Genomic DNA, 16993 nt, shown 5'->3' with positions numbered 1-16993 from the left:
AATTTGAACTACATTATTGTCTAGCACAGTGTGAGGCTTAGCCCCACCCAACCCCCACTTTTTTTATTTTATTTTATTTTTTATTCCCCATTCCTTTAATGTAGATAATATTCTTTATTAAAAGACCAAAAAAATAAAAGGAAAACTAATGAAAATGGTTTGAAAACTTTGAGTTTTAATGATAAGGACAAAATAAAGGGTAAAGTGAATAGTATCAGGATTGACTTTTTAGTGTAAAAATGTGGTTTTTCATTAAAGTGAACAGTACCGGGTGCTTTTCGTTAAAGTTCCCAAAAATAAATTGATGTTTGTGCACATCTTCGAAAAGTTATGATATTGTACAGTCACATGATATAATAGCAACTAGTCATGTGCTATAATACAAATGTAAGGTTGGATGGCCTATGGCCTTAAGAATAAGATTGGATTGGCAGAAATTGGTCAAGCTAGATATGATTGGATTTGCAGGGATTGGTTAGGCATGACTTGAAACCTGTGTATATTGATAGGTTAAATAACCCAATATATTGAGGATTCATACCTATCATATCCAGTCATATTCATCTTACATTTTAACATAACAAACAATGAACTGAACTCAAATCTATTTTAATTGGCCACAACCTATTCCAACTAGACCATCAAACATGCCCTTATGATTTAGAGTATAGTATTAACAAATAATTCACGTGCTACAATATTGTGTGAAACATGTACATGCCCATTTTTGGCCATCCATTCTTAATCGGCATGCCTTTTCCTCTGGTGCAATTTATTTATAGGTCCAAGTCGGCCTCATTTTATGTGGACCTTATGACGCTTTATGATTGATGTAGACATGAGGTTAACCAAGTTGAGTAGAGCAGCATACTTAAATTCCTTTCTCATAGTTTAGATTAGTTTAGAATAGACTATCAATTTGTTTTCTTTTCTTTGATACAACAATATTGTGGAGTGGAGACTTGAGGTACGCCACATAATGAACCAACTATAATTAAGTAATCAAACTCGTCATCTACGAAAATCAAACCTAAAATCTCAAAGAGACAAAAAAAAAAGAAGCATGATCCAATGAAGAATGTAGTTCTAAAGTTGACAATTTGATCCTATTGCTACATAAAAGTTCAGGCAATAAATCGACAAATAACTCTTTTTCAATTTAATGGTACATCAAGGAAATATTAAGGGCAACTCCAAGCCAACAAGTCTACCGCCTTTACGAAGGTCGGGAGGGGAACTTCTATTGTACGTAGCTTTACCCTTGTGCTTTGAAAAGAGGTTGTTTCCATTACTTGAACCCCTGACCTTTCGGTCACAAAGAAGTAACATTTCCATTGCGCCAAGGCTTGCCCTACATGCAAGAAAATACTATCTTTCCTTATTCTTCTGTTTTCTATATTTCTTTTTCCACCCTCGAAGTACAAACTGATATCATACACACTTGACCATATAATAAGTGATTCAAAATATAGATTCCCCACAGATCATTTTAATGTGGTGGGAATTCACTTGGGAGCTCCTTCGAACTGATCACGCAGCAACTCGTACTTTCTAAGCTCGGCCATGGAGAGCGACGGAGAAAGCTCCCCTAAGACCTAAGATGGGAGGACAAGGCAGTCAGGCGATAATCCAGAAACTGGCTTTGGAGAAGCACTTTGTATAGTAATACACATAACTATTCACATTACCTTCAATCATAGTGAAGAGCAATTGTCATACCTTGATAAAATCATCATATTCGACAATAACAGAGTCCGATTGTTCATCTGTGCCGGAAGAATCTGAATCCGAACTCAAAGCCTACACGAAACCAAATGTCAGCACCAGAAAGGGAGCATGAAATACCATCAGTCAATACAGGAGCATTCCTTTATCTAGTTAAGTTTACTGCGATACAAATTTACACATGTATCGAGTGTCGATAGAAAATGTCCAGGATGATTTCGACAATACAAGGTCCTACATCGAGCACTTGAAGGTTTTCAATCTCAGTATATGAAATCCTGGGTGTCTCAAAACTCGTTTGTTAACTGGTTTACGGGTGGATATTCCAACTTTAACGGAAATAAAACATAAATGCACTTCCACTCTTAATTACCTTACCATTTAACACCCCATATATCAGATAGCATTAACATGTAGCAAGGATATTAGTTTATCTGACTCACCTTGCGCTTTGCTGCATTAAACCAAGCGTCTGCACACAACGCGTACATGTCTGCACCAGTGAAGTTCGGGGGACATCTCTTTGCTATGGAGTAAAGTGGTACGTCTTGATGTAACTTAAACTTTCGGGTAAGTGCTTTGAGGACCCTAGAAGAGATGCCATTAAGAAATGTGAAGAAAAGATTCATTGACATGCATTATTTGATTAGTCTCTTAAACGAAGTATGCATTATGAAGGCATGAAACTGAAATTGTGAGAATACTAACCGCTCTCTGTAAGATGCTTCAGAGTTTACTCCAACATAAAGTAGTTTATCAAATCGTCCAGGCCGTAGAAGTGCTGGGTCAATCAAATCTGGTCTGTTGCTTGCTCCAATTATAAACAAGTCCTAAGACAAACCAAATAAAGAATGAGATATAGTTTCTTTCTTATTATAAGAAAGGAAGATACGAGGACAATAACCTGTGTTGAATCGTTTAGGCCGTCGATCTCTGCAAGCATCTAGCGAAACAGAAAACTTATCACATTAAGAAAACATTAATGGAATCATAGAAAAAATTATGCGGAAGTCCTGAGGAAAAAAAAAGGAGACTTCACCTGAGAAACCACTCTGTCCATAACACCCCCAGAATCCCCAGAGGCACCGCGGGCTGGAGCAAGAGAATCAAGTTCATCAAAAAATATAACACATGGGCGTGCTGACCTGGCCTGCAAAGTATGTACAATATCACTTAATCACGAGTTGAAACTTGAAATGGATGTTTTGAAATTTATATATAAAACCAATATCATAAGCTTCTTTCATTGAAGGGATACTGATCAACTGATCATAGTGGAATTCTTTACCTTCTGGAAGATGTCTCTAACATTCTTTTCTGACTCTCCTATGTACATATTGATAAGTTCAGGTCCTTTTACGCTGAGAAAGTTCAGGGAACACTCAGTTGCAACGGCTTTTGCCAGTAGAGTCTGAGGATTAATAAGAAAATCAAAGGTGGCTAAAAAACAAATCGCTCCAGGCGGGAAGAGGGCAAATTGATAAGTCCAGAGCAACTTACTTTTCCAGTTCCAGGTGGACCATATAGAAGAACACCAGACCGCTTTCGTAAACCAGATGAAAACAAGTCCTTGTGCAGAAGAGGTAGCTACAAATACAGCAACAGAAAGAGACTTCAATTTCCAGTTACTGGAATCTTGCTAACGAACAAAGGCTTAGATATACAAAGAGTGCCTACCTGAACAGTATCCAGAATTGATTTCTTCACATCCTCAAGACCGCCAACATCATCCCATTTCACATTAGGGACCTATGGGAAAAATGACTTTAAAATTCCTTGTATATACTCGAAAATGTTCTATGAGATTACTACTTCACTGCTTGCTGATTCTAGCAGTAAACCTTTAGTACCTCCCACATCGAAGATAACACTCTTAGAAACAATAAAAAATTACACTGAAGTTAGCCTTGTCTCTAAGTTACCTTTGGTGTACCCAGGGCTGTTGCATTCCTTTTCTTTGAACGCTCCAATGCCTTTGTCAAGTTTTCTTTCCTCAGAACCTGAGGTGCAACTGCAGAGGACTTACTATCAGATTCCACATTAGGTCTGAGAGATCCATCTGATTCCTCCGACTCAACACTGTCAATCAGAACATTGCCTCTGGAAATCAAGTTAGCACCAGCATCAGCAATCAAAGCATGGATATCTCTAGGCATGAAACCAGATGTCTGCGCAACTATATCCTTTATAAACTCCTCTGAACCAGTCTGCAAAAAACAACAATCTGATCCATCAAAGTCACCAATTTGATCCAAAAAAACTACAATGAATACCATGTGGAGTATCAACCAAAACAAGATCAAATCATGGTTACAAGAATATATATATACACTTGTTCAGCTTTTAGGAATAGCCTATGCATCATAGTTATATTTCTATTAAAAAAACCCGCACACAAAAGGTACATAGAAACAACACATTTGCTCACATACATTAGAAAAGAGTTCAGAAGCCGTTTGCAGCGATTGTGACACCATTTTCACCCTTTGTTCTTCGGTCAAAGGACCCATACTTATTTCATGGCTAAAGCAGCGTCTAATAATTGGTGGTAGACCTTCAGTACTGTCAGCAGCTGCAATTAACAGCACCCGATGCCTTCCTATCTTCCCAGCATCCTGCACATGCCCCACTAAGATTAAAAATAATAAACAAAAAAGTTATAGATCAATGGACGGACACCCATGCAAAATAAATAGGTACAGATCATTAGAAATTCATATTACAACTATTTATCATTTGAGAGAATCAAAATGACTAGTATAAGTATCCTAAACCAAGATATGCGGATCTAAAGCATTTGCATCTTACAGTATCACCATTGTGTTTTCCTTCAAAATCCATGTCTCCTTCATCAGAAATTGGCTCAGTGAATTCCCTGATAAGTGAAGCCACTTCAGAATTGATTCCAACTTGATCACTTGGTGGACCTTCATTAGAGCCCAAATTCCGGAAAACGTCAAAATGGCGGAGAAGAAGTATTGCTGGCGAGTATCTGATAGCATAATTGGCATAAGAAAAAAAAAGCAACAATATAAAGAAGAAATAATCTACAATAAAAATGATAAATTGTCAAATATAACAGAGAAAACAATGATAGAAAAGCATGGACTGGCTTCTCACAAAAGTTTGAATAAATGATGCAAAGATAATTATTGATACAGCAATTAACAATATCACTGAAAGACACGTAACAAAAATGAATACGATTGTGTCTGCCTTGCCAAGTATATGTGACAATATTAGAGCAACGTAACTGACAAATTTTACGAGATCTAGACACTTTGTGCTGCCTCACCTTTGAGCTGTATTCAAGGTTTGAGCTAGTGAAACAGACATCCTTTTATCAGATGATGCCATTAGATTGTGACAGCTATATTCAACTACATGCAGGCCCAATCGACGAGCAATGTATCTAACAACTGTTCTCTTACCACATCCTGCAGCGAGCATTGAATCAGTACTCAATAACACTACACACTTGGGCACATGAAAAATACATCTTAACCAGAACAGACAGGTTTTTGGTCAACATCTTTGTTACTAACTGGTAATAGGTTCAAAGATTATTGCATACGGTTGCAGATGAGTGATCTTGTTAGAGACCATTCCAATTTAAACATCGAAGCCACCATGAAAAGCAAACTACAAAAGAAAAAATCAAACTCACCTGCCAATCCGTACAGGAGAACTGAAACTCTGAATTTTGAAGATAGTGCTGATGGGCAGAGAGGCGGTGCAAGTATGGAGGCCAATATTTTTACGGTGTCCCCTTGCAAAGGTGCAAAACCTTGTTTTCCAGCAATCAATAAGTCTGGGGGTACAGCAGAAGAGACACTCCCTCCAAGCACAAGGGCTGTTTGAGAGCGATTAACTCGGAGAATGGAATCGTCTGAAGGTTCCATGGCCACAACCTAAGAATATTAATTTACGCTGTGATCAGACTTGGTACTATATGTTGAGTATAAAAGCAACCAAAGAACAATAATAAGATTCTTTTTTTGATAGGAAGAACAATACAGGGAAATTACCTTGAAATAGATGTTATCACTTCCATCTTGTGAACTTTGGTTGCAAGGAATGCACATCATTGACTTGCAACTCCCATTGATACAAATACTGAAAATATCACCTCTTGCTAGATACCTATCAACTCCAAAGTAGTTATGTAGTGCCAAATCTATCATTTCTTGACGATCTTCATATTCAACGGACGAATTTCCTTTAAGAGAGTCAAGTGTACCACATTCCGGTATCTTCACGAAAGAAGCTCTCAAATGGGAAGCATATCTTGGCAACTGAGGCTGAGGCTCCAACTGCAATCCAACTACAGAAGCCTCAAGGCCTTTCCCGCTCACCTCATCATCCACTTTCTCTCCAAAATAAGATGCCAAAAGCTCTTCCCCTCTATGAACGAGTGATTTGAAGCACAATGTGTGCAAGTCAAGGTTATATGCTAATAGAGGTGATATATACGCAACTTCGCGCTTCAACGACATTCGATCATTTCCGGGGAAAGTACAACAAGGCAAAATAAGCATTGCGTGAGAAAATTCAGACAAGGATTGTTCAATCTTCGTGGCGCAATCATGGCTGTTCGGAGGATCAAGGACAATGGCCTGAGCGGTTCTTTGTACGTTTGTCTCCACATTCATCACAGTCACCTTGTGTATTCGAAATCCAGCCGAACCAGAAAATAACATAGAATACTGGTATCAATTACTAGCTGAACAGAAAATTCTAGTGTAATCTTAAACCCGAAAAATCTAACTAATGAATTTCAATTCTTTCCCAAAATCAAAAATCAATAATTTTAGTTTTATCTGCGAATTTAATTGGATTCAACATTCATTAAAATCACATTATGTATTCAAAATCAACAAAATTCTACCATAATTCATTCCGGAAATCGAAATTTCGATAACTTGAGTCTTTAGCTGGGAAATTCATCTACGATTCAAGTGTTAATTCTTGTACTTTGATCAATTTTCCCGGCAACCAAACAGAAGGCAGGAAAATTTATATGAATCAACATTGGAACAAGTACCAGCGAGCCGGAGGTGATGGAGAGCCGTTTGAGGGCAGAAGTGGGCAGCCCGACCAAAGCAGAGTCGTCGAGAGAAGCCAATTTGGGGGTGCTTGAAAGGACCGTTCTGTCCTTAGACAGCCGGAGAATCCCCGGCGGCAACTGCAAGCTCGTAGACTCGTCGCCATCGCCGCCGCCGTCGACTGGGCGGTCTTCACTCAGTACGGAATTGACGAGACTTTTGGTGGAAGTAAGCACCACTGGCTTCCTCCTCCTCCTCTCCACCATTGAAATGGAAACCTATAGATACACACATAGATACATTCCAACTGCAGATTGTATATATAATTATAGATACTGAAATAGCACGAATCGATGAAGCTCTGCGGCTGCTTGAAGTACTAGTTATTTCTTCTTTCAAGGATTTAATAAGTTTGGATCTCTTTTTAAAATAACTGAAAGTGTTTTTGATTAAAATACTTTTAAATACTATCCTTAGTAAAAATATTAGTAAATCATTGGAAAAACATTTAAAGTGATTCCTAAGAGAAGCATGTAATTGGTGCTTCTGATAGATTTAAAGTACTTTTGGAATTTAAAAATATTTTCTCTAAAAATATTTTCAATCATTTTAAAACAACTTCCAAACAAGCCTAATATTTTTGATAAAAATGGTTTTCAAAAATATTTTCATAAAAAACGATTTCAATCATTTTAAAAACATATCCAAACAAGCTGTAGTAGTGCAACCGTTTGGACGTGAGTTGTTTGGGCTGGAACTTGAATGGGCTTTTGTTGCTAATTGGGCATGCACCAAAGACTACTAGTAAACCTTTTGGACCGTCCGATGCAAATTTTCGAAGCTTGATTTCATTGTACGTTTTAGTCTGAATAAGAGCCGTTATATTCTATTAAGTTAAGTGATCTAACGGTTCTTATTTAGATGTTCAACCTAAATGGGCACTAGAGAAAGCCTCTTAAGCAAATTGGTCGGAGCAGATGCCGATTTGCTTTGCAAAGAATGTGACCATATGCCGTGACCAAATGGCATGATAACGTATACGAAGGTTATGGCTATCAGGCTCTCGATGCGGCATAATAAGATGCGAAAGTTATGGCTTACTGTGCCGTCGATGACCGGAGTTCAGGTTCCTTGGCTTATCAGAGCATGGGGGGCTCATGCTCCTCTTTCCCCTAGTTCAACTGACCTCCATCATTTTAGTTTGGAAGATGAGAAGTACAAAGCAAATAATCAATTAGAATGATAAAAAAAACATATTAGATGGAGATGCGGGTATCGATTCCCATCCTAACACATGCTAAATGTGTAAGCTAAAAGCTAAAAGTCAAATTCCCCCTAGGATTTAGCCCAATAATTGGTGTGGGCACCACCAGCGGACCCTCACCCACATGGGCATGTCTTTCAAGATTTATTGAATTTAACGGCTGAGATCGAATATAATCAAATCTAAAGGTAAAAAAAAAATCTAACGGCTCAATTGTAAACCCAACAGCAAAAATAATTAAAAAAATTATTTAACTCAAAATTCACCCAAATTTAGTGATTTTTTAATATTTATCGGAATTTAAATATTTTTAGGCTAAAATGTTCATAAAATTAAATTATGATAGTGTACATAATTCTTTTTTTTTTAATTACTTTAAAAGATTCTAAATTTATTTTTTAATAATTTCAGGCTAAAAAATTTAGGCCAGAAGGTTGGGGCAAAAAAACTATTTCTGAGCTAAAATTTAAATTTTCTAGGCTAAAAATTTTAGGTTTTAACCCAATAATTGGATATAGTCTAAGCGAGCGCTCTACCATCTGAGCTACATTCCCAAATCTGCTTCAAAAGCTCAGAGTCAAAGAAATTAACAAAAATGAAAATCCCATTGTCTTTGTTCCTTTTTCTAGGCAGACACACCAATACACCAATATATAAAGCCGTCCATTGGCCTTGTACAACAAAATGGAATTGCTCTAGAACTTAAGCTTCTTCAATGGAGGTTTTATCCAAGCCGGATTCCGGTCCATCTCGATCGGGCTTACAAAATATTGATCGGAGGAATGTGTGCGTTTGATACGATCTTGTTCGATGTATTCATTGGACTGTAGAACTCATTACGAGAGTAATAGAATATTTTACGACTTTTCTTCTCGTTATAAGAAAATAAGTCCTAGATCGCCGAAGCATACACAAATTGCATATATAAAATTTAAACGGTTAGAGTTAGTTTGCCCAGCCTGGTAATGTGGGCTTGTGACCTAACGTGGGGGCATTAAGGTGGAATTTGAAACGGCTTTTGAGTCAGACAACCTGTGGCTCGTGCTTGGTGGCTAGAGATGGTTAAGTCTGGGTTTAGTAGGAGTTTTTCAGGGTGCCTGAAAAACGGTCGGGACATCAAGTGTCATAATATAATTGGTTGGAAACTTTCATTCAATAGACCCTTTCCACCTTAATAAAAGATGAGTCTATGAGAACCTCACTTGGCTCATCAGAGCAAACGAATGAGGAACTTGCTCATTTGTATCGTATGATTCACCAAGCTTAATTAAGTATTTAACGCACAATCCATAAAAGTCGAATCTTGAGACTCCTACAAACAAATGGAAACAAATATCACTATACCACAATTCAAGTGCCGATACTCAATTTATCTATCAAATAAACGAATTGGTTTAGTACGAATTTGGTACTGAGGTACTTTTATAAAAAATGGGTATAAAAAAAACTGAGCTAAAAAAGGTGTTTAGTAAACACTTAAAAACAGTTTACTTTCACAGTTTTTGGTGAAAAAAAACTGAAAACGTGAAGTAGCAAAAATGAGCTTATTCTTACATCACATAGAAGCAGTCTTTTTTTTTCTTCAAAACACAGTAATACCAAACCAGCCCTTAGTGGGTTAAATTTAACTAAATAACACAATTTCAAAATTTTCATAACAACATGAAACAAAATGATTTTTTATTTTTTATATTAAAAAAAAACAACTGATGGCAAGTCACGGTTATCCACTTATTCCAAGGACCGAAATACTCATATAAGCATTTCAACCTCCTTGGCCACAAGTTTGACTTCCACACCAGCAACGAGTTTCGAACTCGAGACCTCCAATTTTTGGTTTTAAGAAAGTCTCGTAATTTGTCCTTTACCACAGAACCACCGGTTCTGGTTACGAAACACAATGATTAAATTGACGAAATTTAAAACACAAAGATCAAAATTGAAATTGAACAAAATTCGCCAAAATTAATCTCCCTTTTCTTCATTCCTCACTGAATCATACGATACAAATTTCAATTAATCAATACATCTTGGAAATCCACTTTTCCTTGGTACACAAGCAACAATTGAGGAACTGGCACTTCATGTCTACTCACAAACCTCTCCAAGAACTGCTTCTCCGCCGGATAAACCACACTCGACAACCTCAAATTCTCTTTTTCCAACCCCTTCGCCACCAGCACTTTGAAAACCGAACACCGCGGCACGATCCTCCTCTCCAAGCTCAAGCACATAACCGTCGCGCATTTTGCAATGGCGGCCGAGGACCACCCCATCTTGTTCACCAAGAAATCAATCGTATCCGTTATCTTCTTCTCCGATTTCGTCATGCACAAGGGATTGGACCTGAAAGCAGAGAGGATCTCATCCTCCGACCAACCACATTTCCTGTAAGCCTCTTGGTTTCGTTTCAAGATCGATTTTTTACCCGACATCACCCGCATTGCCGACACAAAGTTTGATTTTGCGGGCTCGAATCCGAATTCTTTCACCTCATTCACAATCTCACTGAACAATTCATGCTTTTTCATCAAAATGTTGGGATACTGCGCAAGCAGCAGAGCTATGGAGGATTCCGGCAACCCCAAATCTCGCAGAATACCGATATTCGGCATCACATTTTTCGACAGATTATCGAGGAAGATCCACGGCTTGTGCTTCAGAATACTAATCACTCTCTCATCAGAAATCAAAAGGGCTTTGAGGAAATTGTAAGACGGGATAATCTGATTTTTCAAACTTATTTTCAAAAGGGAAGGATCGTAACTCACAGTTCTGGCGAGATCGAACCTCGAAATCCCTTTGGAGGTGAAGAACTCGAGCTTGGGCAAAAGGGTCTTTTCGGCGTCGGCGGCGAGGATCAAAGGGTGGCGTCTCACGAGCTTTGAGATGTCGGCGGCGGAGAACTCGTGCGTTCTCAGGAGCTCCAGAACAGAGTCCGCTCTGTCGGAAGACCGGAGCTTTAGCTTCTGGGAAGCTTCCGCGGCGGATTCCGGCGACAACCCACATGAGTTTATGAGGTATGCGACGGTGGGAGCATCGTGATCGGCGGAGATTGTGTTGGCGATTGATCTGCGGAAGGATAGATTTTGTACTGCAAATCTTGGGACGGCGGCGATTTTGGTGAGACAGTTGAAGGGTGTCATTGGTTTGGATTTGATTTGGACGGACAGATTCTGTTTTTTGGGTTTTGGTTTCTGTCATATGGGCTGGGTAAAACCGAACCGGCGGGACCCAGACCCGATCAAACCCACCAGACCCGAACCTCAGATTTTGTAACTAAGATCTTTGCATAAAATTTAAATCAACCACACTGGATATAGCTTTTTAAATTCTTATATGCTTTGTTGTAGGTCAAAGATTTTCAAACAATTGGAAGTCTTGCGAGATGACACATCTAAGGCCATCTCCAACCAACTCGGCCAAAGGATCATAGAGCTAAAAATAATCCGTCTTGACACGAAATCCATCACTAACTAAGGGTTAGGTTAAATGGCTCGTGGTCCTCACCCAGCAAAAAATGGGAGAACTGACCAAAGGGCTGGCGAAGAGCAGCCAGCCCTCCAGTGCCAGTCAAGCTTGACATTTTACAAACCCTCTAGCACCAAAATGTCTAGCTTGACATTTTGTCAGCCCTTCAGTTTAGACCATTTGAATGTCAAACTTCCTGCAAGAAGCACCAATTATATACTTCTTGCAAGAAGCATTTTTAAGTGCTTTTTAGAATCTAAAAACATTTTTATTAAAAACGCTTTCAGATATTGTAAAAGCACTCACAAACGAGCCGTTTTAAAAGCACTTTCAAACGCATGGTTCAATTGGTTTTTGGACTAATACAATTGGACACGACTATGTGCACGCTTATTTGCAATTGAGTTCGATAAAGCAATTTGCCCGCCTATTTGCACCTAAGTTCGATAGGGTCGTGTGTCCACTTAGTTACACTTCAGTTTGACAAAGCAGCGTGCCCACTTATTTTCACCCGAATTCGATAGGACAATGTTTCCACCTACTTGTACTTGAGTTCGATAAGGTAGTGTGCATGCCTCTTTGCGCACCCAAGTTCGATAAAGCAGTTTCCGACGTACTTGCATCCGAGTTCAAAAAGGACAATGTACCCACCTATTCGCTACACGATTCTCTCATCTTTACATATATAAAATGGAGTACAAAAATTACATAACTCAAGCTATTTAACCTGTCAACAACAAATTCAACGAAAAATTCATGTGCCTGTGATTGCGTCTCTACATACAACATACGAAAAGATTGCCCCGTTTTTGAACAATTTTTTTTCCAGCAAAGGCTTCCTTACTCTCTGATCCGACTCTGTCAATCTTCGAACAAGATTGCCGCAAAACAAGCTAGGAATTAGCCAGCGGGCGCTCCTACAGATTCAGCGAGTTCTTCCAGAAGTTCTTGCTGTTCTAAGGAAACACAAGCCTGCAAGAAGGGTAGGAATATCAGTTGCACCGCAATCATATTGGTGAATCCTTTTTGACAAATACTGTATAGCCATAATATTTATTAAAAGAAAAGGAGGACATGTCTTTAAAGAGCTTCACTGTGGAAAAATACCTGAATTGCGTTATCTATATCACCACCAAGAAAAGAGGTGAGCTCATAGTTTGTCTTTAACCGATGGTCGGTCACTCTATTGTCCTGATATTCAATAAACAAAAGAAGTGAACTTCCTGAAACAAAACCAATCTTATGCAAGAAATCTCACAGACAAAATTGTTGAACACAAGTCTCGCGTTGGTTACTGGTTAGCATAAGTTATTTTAGCTTTATAGACCTATCGGGACCTCTGCACCTAATAGCTATAGCTTTTGAACTGGATAGTTCAGTAAATCACTCATTATCAATACCTTAAAGTTGTATGTCCGAATCTTTTCTGCACGAGAACCAGTACCAACCTGCATTTTCAGAATACAAACATCACACGGTTTAGTCCTGTGCCTAAAACCATAATCTAGCGCTCCCATTGCATACCCTAATATCAAGCATATATGTGATGGCAAGGGTTTACAACAGAGATGTTGCAGTCTTATGTGCCTCGTAACTATACTCTAAGCTAAAAGATACCTGCGATTTCCGCTGATTCCTAATCAACTCCTGCTGCTCTCTCAATTTTATCTTATACCTGTACCAGTGCCATTGATCATTATGGACCAAAGAAAAAGTGTGGAAATAAGAGGTATTATGTGTTAATGGCGTTGACTGCACTCCATGCATATGTCAAGCTATGACGAAAATATTATGCAAAATCCAAAATGTTTCATAAAAGGGAACAGTTAATGTGCCTAACAAATAAAGAATATGAGGACATTTAAAACACAGAAATCAGTACTCACAATTTCGCTCGCAGCAACTGAAATGCACGATGCTTGTTCTGAAGTTGAGACCTTTCTTCACTACAAAAGATGCGGATGCCTGTTGGTTTATGGACGAGATCAACAGCTGTCTCCACCTTGTTGACATTTTGCCCTGCATAATAATCAGACATGAGGCTTAACTCACATAGGTAATCCTGTTCTGAAGAGTGAGACGCAAAATCAAGTTAATTAAGAAAATAATACTCTTTGCATATCAATACCTCCAGCTCCCCCAGACCTTGCTGTTGTCAGTTCAATATCTTTTGGGTCGATAACCACCTCAACTTCATCCGCCTATAGTAAGGCACAGAACAAGCACAATAAGTCAATGAATCAGAAATGTTTGATCATAAAGAGTACATGAAAGATTACAGTGACAAGTAAAATAAAAGCTACCTCTGGCATGATCGCAACAGTCGCAGTGGAAGTATGCACGCGACCCTGTGTTTCTGTATGAGGAACACGTTGAACCCGATGAACACCAGATTCATATTTTAATTTGCTGTATACACGTTTTCCTTTGACTTCCATCACATAGGCCTTGTATCCTCCTCTTTCAGCCTAAAATAATGCAAGAGCTCTGTCAGTATGTCAACCGAAACAGGATATACCTCTAAAAATGTCAGTGAAACATACCTCTGAGCTTGAGACTGTGCTGAACCTCCAATTATTCCTCTCACAGTACTTCTCATACATACGAACCTTGGTACAAAGAAAAACAGAAAAGGAAAAGAAAATGTAGAAGCATTAAGATATGCTTGGAAGCAACTTGCGAAGAAGGAATTCATAGAATAATCATTTTTTCCAATGAGGCCTATCATTGAAATAAAACATAAAGAAGAAGAAAGAGTGCACGGGCACATCAATAACAGAGACTTTTGATGTGCCCGTGCAAATAAAAAGTAATGTCAACATATCCTATAGAATTTAAATGACAAAAGAAACATATACCTACAAGATCACCTGCCCAGATTCCAGCTTCATCACCACCAGTACCAGCCCTTACTGCAGAAAAAAAAGAATACGTATGTATGAGGGACAGTTTCAGTCAAATCTGGTTCAGATATATGATGTTCCATCATCTCTTCCTAAAAACGAGGCTTGAGAGAGCATTTTACATTGCTAAACATCTATATGTGGTTCTCAAGCAATCTAATAGAACAATTTATTTAAAGGGAAACTATGAGATTACCTTCAAGCATTATATTTCTTGCATCAAGAGGGTCACTAGGAAGGAGTAGCATCTGTTAATACAAAATGGAACATTATCCCAATTGATATTCCAACCATGGAAAGGAAAACATTAAAAAATAGAAACAACAATATTCGGTCAAAGTAGTTCAGAATGCCAAATCAATCAATCGCACATAAAAATACCTTGAGCTTCGCTTCCAGTTCTTTGATTTGATTGGATAAAGATTCAAGTTCAAAAGATATCATCTCTGCCATATCCTCATCACTGCCAGCTTCTTTTGCTAAAGCTGATGTATCAATATAAATATCAAAGTGAATGTTAGCAAATAGCTTCAAATTTTTCGAAAGAAATGTTTTATATAGGCATATAGTTACTTAAACCTTTAGTCTCTTCTAACTGCTTCTCGCAGTCTTTGAAATCCCTATAGATTGTCACAACCTGTACATTGAAAACAAAGGCAAAATACAGTCAGTTAAAATCTGAAATGAAATTCAAGCAGAACACACAACTAAAACCTGGCATGATAAGTGGCAAAGATAAACTGCAGCACTTCATCAAGCTCTGCCACGGACTGCGCAAGCTTCTGGTATTCACTGGGATTTGACACGACATCTGGATCAGCCAGCTTGACCTACATTCGTTTCCGCTTCTTCATGAGGATACTCAAATCCAAAGAAAACAACTGCAATAACAAACCATGTAGAACCACAGTACACGAATCTATACAGTGATACACAGGCAGCTAAAATATGCATGAAACCAATTAAACCCAATTCATGCCCCCTTTTTCCCCTCTATCTGTTTTCTTGTAGAATTCGAAACATAAAATTCAAATTCGGTTAAGGCAATTTGCAAGTCATAATCTCTGCAATGGGTCTTTAATTGCAATCACTACCATCAAAATTTTAATCACCAAAATTCTACATTCCCAATCTTCCGAAATCATTCAAATTCTCTACCATATAAATCCCTAAACCCTAAACCTAAAACCCTAGACCATAAAAAACTACACACTATCACACAGAGAGAGAGAAAAATCAAAATCATCAACCCAAAACATTCGGTCAGAGTTCGAATCGTACTGATAAATCTTTCCACGTCTTCTCGGCGGAGTCCAGCTTTGTAATCAAATAGGGCTCCTGCAATTCCACGAAAAAAAACATCAGAAAATGAGAATCCAATCACATAACACCTGTTTGTTTCTCGGGAAAACTTTTCCCGTCAAAAAATAACAAAACCCCAATTTCGAAAGCTGTAAATTTCCAATTTCAATGTTTCGAATTCGGAAGCATTGTTATTGTTCTGGGGGTGGATGTACGAACCGCCATGCAAACGAGTCTGGGAGCTCTGGTAGGAGGTTTACTGACGAACACGGAGCTCGACGACGAGTGGTCGTGGAAACGGCGTCGTGCTGGCAATGCGAGTAATCGAGAAGGAGTGGAGCTCGTAGTGAGGCCACTCATTGCAGCCATGGGAGTTGCAGGTCGGAAGGAAAAACGCGCCTAAACGGACATGTGGCGTTTGGAACGGATAAAGTCCTGCTTACGGTTCCTGTTTGGGAACTTGGATATCGTATCCCACACAAACGGGATTAAAGGTTGTTATATTGCAAATAAAACACTTTTAAGTGGAATGTGAGGTAATCAAATTTGAATATAGAATTTGAATATAGGTAGAGAATTTGGATTCTCGTCGAATTCTTTTTGCGAGAATTTTAGGGATCTGTGAATCATGTCCGTTCATAATACATCGTGCGGTTAGAAATCATTTTAAATATTTTTATTTAAAATTAAACACAAACACTAGTTGATAAAAAATGATCGCACGATGTACGATGAACGAATACGATTCACGAATTCCCAGGATTCTTACCAAAATGATCCAGAGAGGATGTTGTTGGGTAGGTAGAAGCTTCAACCGGATTGACTTATGTTAATTATTTTTGTGATTATTGTATTGTGTAGGTCATATTAATACACTAATTATAAGTCTTGAAATTTTATTTTAATTGATTTCTTTAAAAAAAATATATAGAAATTGAAAAAAGAGAAAATCTAAATCATTAAATTAGTATTTAACATTTATATTTAAACATATTCATTGCTATCACTATAAAGGTGTGAACAAATATGGTAAGATTTACAAAAGTACTTACTAAATTTATACATCAAATGATGGGACAATGCATTATTTAATTAAATAATTAGTTCTTCCCTTATATCCAACAAACAAATTATAACATGCATGCGAAAATACTATACGGTGGAAAAAAAAAATTTGTGCCAAGATTTGAACCAAAGCATTTTCGTTTACAAACACAATAAAACATTTTCGTTTTTTTGGTCAGAAGATAGATTTGTTAGATTAGAGAGTCGACGGGGTTCAC

General features: G+C 38.1%; 3 protein-coding genes across 4 annotated transcripts; all 3 read right to left on the bottom strand.

Moving 5' to 3' along the window:
- Positions 1 to 1072: 1072 nt before the first annotated feature.
- On the bottom strand, positions 1073 to 7205 carry LOC103449124 (peroxisomal ATPase PEX6). 2 transcript variants are annotated; one of them, XM_070808184.1, is made up of 17 exons: positions 6770 to 7186; positions 5754 to 6386; positions 5393 to 5636; positions 5021 to 5162; positions 4534 to 4717; positions 4158 to 4340; positions 3648 to 3932; positions 3403 to 3474; positions 3226 to 3312; positions 3014 to 3136; positions 2765 to 2875; positions 2630 to 2668; positions 2434 to 2555; positions 2169 to 2313; positions 1720 to 1800; positions 1482 to 1595; positions 1124 to 1351 (listed from the first exon to the last, which is right to left on the bottom strand). In XM_070808184.1, exons 1-16 carry the CDS (start codon positions 7034 to 7036, stop codon positions 1506 to 1508), a joined length of 2808 nt encoding a protein of 935 aa, XP_070664285.1. In that variant the 5' UTR covers positions 7037 to 7186; the 3' UTR covers positions 1124 to 1351; positions 1482 to 1505. The 2 variants fall into 2 exon arrangements, with proteins under 2 accessions (XP_008386630.3, XP_070664285.1); XM_008388408.4 differs by having other exon boundaries at positions 1073 to 1595; positions 6770 to 7205.
- A 2841-nt stretch (positions 7206 to 10046) lies between these two features.
- On the bottom strand, positions 10047 to 11180 carry LOC103449252 (transcription termination factor MTERF6, chloroplastic/mitochondrial-like). Its single transcript, XM_008388539.3, has one exon. The coding sequence runs from the start codon at positions 11178 to 11180 to the stop codon at positions 10047 to 10049; it is 1134 nt and encodes a 377-aa protein (XP_008386761.1).
- A 917-nt stretch (positions 11181 to 12097) lies between these two features.
- On the bottom strand, positions 12098 to 16209 carry LOC103449125 (peptide chain release factor APG3, chloroplastic). Its single transcript, XM_008388409.4, has 15 exons — positions 15930 to 16209; positions 15690 to 15746; positions 15158 to 15238; positions 14988 to 15045; positions 14790 to 14893; positions 14605 to 14656; positions 14368 to 14417; positions 14049 to 14114; positions 13809 to 13973; positions 13634 to 13706; positions 13392 to 13524; positions 13123 to 13180; positions 12906 to 12953; positions 12613 to 12696; positions 12098 to 12477 (listed from the first exon to the last, which is right to left on the bottom strand). The coding sequence occupies exons 1-15, from the start codon at positions 16077 to 16079 to the stop codon at positions 12406 to 12408; spliced, it is 1251 nt and encodes a 416-aa protein (XP_008386631.3). The 5' UTR covers positions 16080 to 16209; the 3' UTR covers positions 12098 to 12405.
- Between the last annotated feature and the right edge of the window lie 784 nt (positions 16210 to 16993).

Source organism: Malus domestica, chromosome 11 (genome assembly GCF_042453785.1).
Source record: "Malus domestica chromosome 11, GDT2T_hap1".
NCBI lineage: Eukaryota > Viridiplantae > Streptophyta > Magnoliopsida > Rosales > Rosaceae > Malus > Malus domestica.
The sequence above is the reverse complement of the archived record's forward strand: the minus strand, read 5'-3'. Positions and strand labels throughout refer to the sequence as shown.